This window comes from Glossina fuscipes, unplaced genomic scaffold (genome assembly GCF_014805625.2).
Source record: "Glossina fuscipes isolate IAEA_lab_2018 unplaced genomic scaffold, Yale_Gfus_2 1, whole genome shotgun sequence".
NCBI lineage: Eukaryota > Metazoa > Arthropoda > Insecta > Diptera > Glossinidae > Glossina > Glossina fuscipes.
The window spans coordinates 5,103,575-5,111,816 of NW_023998415.1; the positions used below are offsets into that span (position 1 = coordinate 5,103,575).

General features: G+C 32.1%; 1 protein-coding gene across 2 annotated transcripts in view; it reads right to left on the minus strand.

Annotated features, from left to right (window-relative positions):
* Window positions 1-7,771, minus strand: part of LOC119645083 (Down syndrome cell adhesion molecule-like protein Dscam2) — a 55,241-nt gene extending 47,470 nt beyond the window's left edge. For both annotated transcript variants that reach the window (XM_038044974.1, XM_038044975.1), the window contains exon 1: window positions 7,656-7,771. In XM_038044974.1, the coding sequence (XP_037900902.1) occupies window positions 7,656-7,704 (49 nt within the window). In that variant the 5' untranslated portion in view covers window positions 7,705-7,771. The remainder of the gene's footprint in view (window positions 1-7,655) is intronic.
* Window positions 7,772-8,242: the final 471 nt, after the last annotated feature.

An 8,242-nucleotide genomic window follows, 5' to 3' on the forward strand; every position in this document is an offset into this window, starting at 1 on the left:
AGATTCTCTTGCGATGCATACGTTAAGGGATATGAAAAAAATCAGTAATATATGATAATAACAGATATCTGAAATCTTTCGATTTTGTCATTTTCGCACAAAAATTTTATAGATTTAATAAATCTATTATGTATAATACATCACTTTCGTGATACGTATATAAGAACCGACAAAGGAATTAATATTTACGATTATATATTAAAAAAAAGGACTTTGATCCTATTGATCTTTCTTGTTAACGCGGCGTGGTCCCTTTGATCGGAATATTCTTTCTGTTAAAAATTATATTCAAAGCTTTTCGTTAGGCTAAGCAATCATTTAAGTTCTTCGGCAATATCTCTTCTATATGAATGCAGATGTTTGCAAAGGCATCCATATACTCGATCTTCCATTAATTTATTTTTGCTTTTAAAATTATTTTATACCCCACATCGAAGTGTAAGGGTTATATTCACTTTGTCAAAAAGTTTACAACGCCCAGAAGGAAGCTTCAGCGATCCTAAAAAGTATATACATTCTTGATCAGAATCAAACGCAGAATCGGCTTAATTCTGTCCCTCTATCCGTCTGTATCTCTGTCCGTCTGTATAAAGTGTATTGTAAACATTTACCAGGTGGCAGAAATGAAGCTGCCGATTTCTAATTTGGCAAATGCATTGGAAGTTAATGCAAACAAATTGGTATTGCGAATGGGCAAAATCGGTTGAAGTACACGCCTACAGTATTTATCGCCCATTACGCATAAACTAGAGCAGATAAATCTACAAAAATGTGAATACATATTCTACGGGCATTGCTGTATTAACTTATAAAAGTTGGGAAAAATTGATCACGCCTATCTAATATTATAGTGTCTCAATTTAATTGTTCTTCCAATAACCTTTATAAGGCGCAGAAACAAGCTGGAAAAACCCCATAACCTATAATATACATAAATTCTTCGCCAATTTCAAATTTCGAATGCACCGAAAAAAGTTCGACTGTTCGTTTGTCCAACTGTTCGTCTGAAAAACGGTGTAGTATGTGTGGTAACACATTCTCCTGTTAACGAAAATGAAGATATCGCGTGCAAAGGGTTTTGGAAGAGAGCTAAACATTTCAAAAAGCATACCTACAACGCCCATACCAAATCTTTGATTCTGAAAATAGAAAAAATCAGCCGCCCTTGCCTTATACGGCAGAGCATGAAAATTCCTTTTTTTTTTACTTTTTCTATGATGATAATATAGCTGCACTGAGTCAATCGTCAGTGTTTCAAGTGTTAGAGAATAATACATCATCTGTGATATCTGATCAAATTAAGTTTCCATCGTAACTTCAAAGCAATGTTTTATCACCAAATAAATATTGATGAGCTTTGTTGTGACTAAATGCTTCAGTTTATCAAATTTCATGAAAAATGATAAAACCCATAACAAAAAAAGGAAAAAACACGTTCAGGTGCATCTGTGACTGGCAATCGCATACAATGCCGGAATACGATGCTAAGTCTATATCTAGGGTTAAGTTCATCAAGAAAAATTTGCTAAGGTTTATCACTTTCTCTGCCGAAGCTTTGCATTATCGTATAACATTTACATAATTACGTCTTGGTGATGACTGTCATTCACGTGAATAGTGGCTTTTTGGCGCACCTTCTATTACATTATCGATTGATCATAAAGAACCGCTGGATAGTTAATATCAAACTTTATTTATTCATTTATTTATTTTATTTTTGAAAACTACAACCAACAACCAAAGCATTGTCCACTGATATCACATTTGATTAAATAATTCTTGAATTGTTTGCTCACTGTCATTATGACCGCATATTAACTACATTTCATGTCCAGTTTAATGTGGGCATCTTCTGCCGCAAATGTTATGAATTTTTTACTCTTGGAAAGTAAATAAAAGTGATTTCGCAAAATATATAATAGTTTAAGCCGTTTGCATTAATTGCACCACAAACAAATCGGAGGGAAAAGAGTTTTAGTAATTCCTCCGCGATGGATTCTGATTTCTTCAAAAATCGCGAATGCATGCATCTTGCTCAACGCTCTTGCTTTATATATACTATACCCTACATAACTCAAGGTATAGGGTATATTAAGTTAGCGCGGACGCAAACGGGCTTTAGATGGACTCACTTTTTATCATACTGATCGAGCCTGTCTGTCCGTCTAATGTCTGTCCATGAAAAGTTGTGGTGCAGCTACAAGTCACATTTCATGAGTTATTTTAATGAATTTTGGTACAGCGAAGTGCTTTGGCTCATGGACGAACACTATTGAAAATAATTCGAATCGGTCCACTTCTTCGATCACTCCCCATATAACGACCAATTTTGAAAAATCGTCATATCTCGTCAAAAGTGGCTAAGTAGTAGTGGTATGAAAATTTTTTTGGGCCTGCCTGCGGTAATTTTTGAACTTCGTCGTCTCATATAACGAAACCAATGCTTCATGATGCTTCAATATTATATCATAATAGTAATTTAATACAAAAAAAAAATGAATTGTGCCAAATTTGGACCATCTCTTCCAAAATTTTGGTTCCTATTCTAATAACGATTTTCACCTTCATAGGGCAAAAAAGTGTAAGTTGTACTTTCATACGAAAATAAGAATTACGTTAGTCAATGGTGTTTAAGGTATATAATGGTCGCTCTTACCCGACTATAATGTTCTTGCTTGTCTTCATTTACACAGCTTGGAGATTTTTTCATTTAAATTGCCTCGATTTTCGACCATAAGAGAGATAGTAATTTCCTATCACGGATTTAAGAATAATTACGAAATTTGCATGTTTTAAAATATCGTAAATTCTATTAAAAATTTCATTTGTACCATTGAATTATTTTTTGTATATATCCTCAAGTTCTTATTACGTTTCGACTGATGGACAAATGAATAATGAAGTTGACCTTGTGTTAGCTGCCTGAGTATATAATATGATGGCTTGAAAGGCTGGATATTCATGGCATGAAAAATTAAAGGAGTTTTTTTTCAAGGTATTGTATCTAAGTATGTACAAGCCAATCAATTTCTTGGAAATAAATTCTTTTTCTTTATATAAACGCAATATATATATGCATATGTATTGAATGTATTGACCAAATTTACAAAGATATTATGATTTTAAAAACTTGGCGCTCATGCTATCCTAAAACTTTGGACTCTGATAAATTGGAAAAAAAAAAAAAAAAAAACGATATGTGCATAAATAATATATGAATGAAGAATAGACGGGAGAAAAAAGTACGCGAAATTGTTATTTGTTAGTTGTAGGAATAAGTTTTATCCGTTGAAAGTGTGCGATACATATAGCCTACGGTAGCGCATTCAATTTTTCTAAAATTTCAACTATAGACAACGTGTTGGCATTTTTATGCCCTATATAAATTTCATTTGTTTACAACTTATCATCCCGTGCATATCGCAATATGAAGAGATGTATGTCAAGATGTAGCACTTCTGTCATTTAGGCAAGAATTTTCCACTTTCCCACAAGCAATATGGATGATTGTCCTGGGACAATACAGATTTTTCATTGCTTGAGATAATTTGATTAATTTTATGAATTAATTTATCCGCTTGAGTAGCCGAGTAGTGTTAAGAATCGCGACTACCCAGTTAGTATGCTCTGCTTCAAATGTGAGTGCGGTCGAGTTCAGTCAGTAAGAATATAACACTTATCCTCGATTGGGCACACAATCACCAGGCTGCGGCCACCACCTCCCTACTTCTTTCTTTTTTTCTTTCGTCACCTCTTGCCTACCATCACGACATAACGACATCAGCGACAACAAACATATGCAAGCAGATGTCAACTCAATGATTTTTGCTCTTTTTTATTAGCTCTCTATTTCCTTCCCTCTGTACCTTTACGTACCGCAAGCTCGTTTTTGGGTTTTTATTTGCAAGCTCGAGAATTTTTACACAAAATCTCGTAAAACACTTTGTAATTATTTCATAACTTACCGCATTTTCACCTCAAGTCAACTTAATCACTTTCGAGGTTTCAGTCTTTTTAAAAGGATACAACCTGTAATAGCGGAATGTCAGTTGCATGGTGCCATTCGTCTCTTTACACTTTGCTATGTATTCAACGACAGCTTGTACACAAGTGAAACTTATAACGTACAATCATCAAGGTCCAAGTTAAGTCTATCAAAATATACCGGGAAAACCGATAGAGTTATGGACGTTTTGTGAAACAAGCAATTTAATTGGACAGAACTTATTTCCACACCCAACGTGTGCATAATAACATACGAACGTAATTGTGCATCAAAATACCGAAAGATGTTTGTTAAAAGAGTTCAGCGTAAACTAGACTTGAATAAACACACGGCAAGCACATGAAAAATGATATCTCACTTGGAGCAGAAACTTGGACGCCTGCCTTATCTACGCAATACAAAAAAAGGAGTTTTCAAAGTATTTTAGTAATTGTAGGCGTGTCAGTTGGCCGATCAATAAGATTTTTTCAGTTTTGAAAATAGTTTCGATATTTTTCAACAACAATCTTTGATTAATAATTGCTATAAGTTTTCAATCAAAAGGTTTTGCTCACCATTGACAGACCATGCCCGTGTTTGCAATCAAATTTCATTTACCGTTGGCAAATATTTGGACCAAATATTCATATTCGAATTAAAATTTATTTTTTATTTTTTTTAAGTGACCAGTTCTCCACACGTATCACACGGTAATGGTCAGAAAGAAAGATATATAGGGGATACATTGTAGACTACTTGCATATATACGACGCTTGAGCGACTGACTTTGTTTTCTATCACTTTTTGCAAACATAAATAAACTTTCAAATGACAGGCAATATATGAAAATGTAATAACTGCATGTATACTACGTGTGTATAAGTTCTCCAAAGCGTATTTGTATAGTCTTACAAAGGGAAGGACTATTGTAATAAAGCGCTAATCTCCAGAGATCGGTATAAAAAACGCTTATAAGTAAATGCAGACAGATAGTGGAATCGAAGAGAATGAGAGAATAAAGCATATAAAATATCTTCTACGTAAAGCATGTAAACTTTAAATTTCAAGTTAGGCGGTCCATGGCAAACATATTGATTATATGGATAATAGATATATAGATGTTTATCAGATATTGACTTCAATATTGGCTCAGAGAGATGTTCACTTTTATACCCATATATTTATGCTTAGTTTGTTTTATTCAAAGCATTGTCCGTCAATTGTCGCGACTTTTTTCAATCTTTTTGGCAGCATTCATATACCACGTCAGAGGAACTCTTCATCTTTTGAGGCTATCAATGAATTCGATTCAATTTTTGGTATCTTCCAATGATATAAAGCCGCAACAAGTGATACTCGGATAGGGCAAGGTCTGATGAATACGACGGCTCAGCTAGGACTTTATAGGTTCGAATTTTAAACGTTTGCCGAACAAGTTTTGCTAGATGGGTGCAAAATTTTTTCATACTGAGAACTCATATGACCATGATATCATAACTTTTAGTTTATCACGTCGATGTTTAGTCGCATTTGGATCAATTATAGTTGGTAGTATTCCTTGGTTGGAAAAAAGCACATTACATGTCGCACTCCCCACCCCCTCGCCAATGGGGTCGCCATGGATATTCAGCTTTTTTGTCTATGTTAATGTTCCTACTATTCTGTCACTTGAATACCGTAACGCAATCCACCATTCATCATTCATAAAGGCTTACCACCATCATCTTTCAAATTAGGCAAGAAAAGTAAATTTACCGGCTTTGAGATTTTCGCACGAAAAAAATTATACTATACTGATAGAGAGTCAGTAATACTTCAAGGTTCACAAAACTTACGATATTACCTTTTTCATCTAAAAATTCCAATAAAACTCTCTGGTGAAAGCTTATTTGTATTCTTATTGTAGGTTACCGCAAACTGAAGCACACACACGCAATGATAAAAAGTATAAAATTTATAGATCGCCATCGAATTTTTCGCTCATTAATTCAGTTGTACTTAAAACAAAGGAATGATAGCGAGCTTGACCTCTTTGGTAAATATTTGTAAAATAAATGATAATCTTTTAAGCTACCGCCTGTCTAGCTTTACACATACTAGATAGTAAATCTTAGCACTTGTTTTATGGACTTTATATTAAATAAGGATCCGGGTAGAATAAGCATCGTATGCGGTACAATTTGTACATTTTTTGCAATGAATTCGATGACTTAATCAAAGGGAGTTTACAATCACACTCAGAAAGTCGAAAAAGTAAACATATTGTTTAGGGTGGGAAGAGAAATGACATGAAACATGAACTCTTCTCGGCGATCAAAATTGTACACCTTCGGGAATGTTCGAATAATATCTCCTCCAGTTTTACTATGATAAACTTCTTTCGTATAGGGACGAAACGAGGATATATATATATATATATTTTCATACTATAATACCTAAATGCAATGCAATTACCTCAGTAATATATATACTATATATATATATGTATATATATGATGCGCGTAGAAACGAATTCAAAATTCTTACTGCGTCTATATTAAGCTTTACTTCTTCCTATATCTATATATATATGCACATATATATATATATATATGTGTCGAAAGTCTATATAACATGGTTGTAGTCTTTTATTAACATATTTTTAGTTATAATTAATGTAAAATGTAAAAAATGCACAATGAGCTTAGCCACCCGTAATAAATTCGCTATAGGTAAACGTACTCAGAGAGCAACACTTAGTTTTTTTTTTTTTATTTTTTTTTTTTTTAATATCTATCTGAAGGCAATCAGTGAGAAAGCTTATATAGCTTAATAATACAAGAGAAAATTGCTCAACTTTAAAATTTTTCAGTAAAACTTTTGCCAACACAATATGGAAGGACAAAATTATTAATAAATTTTAAGAGTAGTAGTAGCGGATTATTCGCCCCCCCCCCCCCCCCCCTCTTCCCCCCCCCCCCCACCAATTTTATTTGATGTGGGATGAAATATATGTTTTTTTTTTTTTTTTGTTATTGTTTTCAAAGAATTCATTACCACGCCCTAAAATATTCTCATATGTTAGTGCAAATAATCATTCTCCGTTGCACCTATAGTCGTGAAATCTATCGTCAAAGAATATTTCATAAATAATTCTTTTTATAAAAATCGACATATAAGTTTTGGATACCAACAACAATTCATTTTAAGCTGGTTTTACGAGATGTAATTAACTGATTAACTGTTAGTGTTAATCCTTTTACATATATATTCAATATAGTGTTAATCCATTGAAATATTTTTATTTTACTTAACATCTGTAATTGTGTGGCAAAAAAAAAAAAAAAATAATAAATAAATAAATAAATATTTTTATATAAAATGCAATAAACAATTTTTGTTCCTTTCATAATTTGAATTGTTTACGCCTGCTCTTCAATTTATTTACGGAATATACGAAAAAGTGTAGATGGAAAAAAAAGCGCGATTTAAGTGGACAAACAAAAAACGGGAAATCAAAAGAAATATCTCTTACAACTACACTAGCAAAATGTGTTCAAAATGCAATTGTAAGACTTCTTCTCCTATCACACATCCATCTCTCTAGCGTACAGACATATACGACTGTAACATATATAATATAGTTGTGTATACAAAAAAATTCATTTTTGTATTAGTAAGCAAAACTTACCAAAATGTGAAAGGAAAAGAATTGTAACGGCATGGCAACTAATCCACATGATTTTTGTTTTGTTTCTAAATCCAAGTTCCGCGTTTATTTTGATTATGATTGATTTTCAGTATCTTTTTCCTTTTCTTTTGTTTTTCGTTTTTTTCTTATTTTTTTTTTTTTTTTTTTTTTTTATATAAATTTTTTTTATAAAATTCGTTGTTTTTATATGAATTTCATCTATTTATTATATTATTTTTTATAGAAAAATTTTTATTCACTTATTTTATTTTAATTATTATTTTTCTGTTCAACGTTAAAAAGAGCGAACGGTTAATATTGCTATGTCAGAGAGAGAGCAATATTGTGGCGCAATTTTTAATGGCAGTATTCGGAGGTATCGTCCAGTTGAAAATTTATTTTTCATTTGCTTTTTTATTTATTTTTCTTTTATTATTATTATTATTATTTTTTTTTTTTTGTTTCACTGGAATGAAATTCACACCTTGCAAATTCGGAAAGATTTAAAATTAATTTACGCTTTTACGGAAATTGTTAATATATAGTTTGATTTTTATTTTATTATTTATTTATTTATTTGTTTTTTA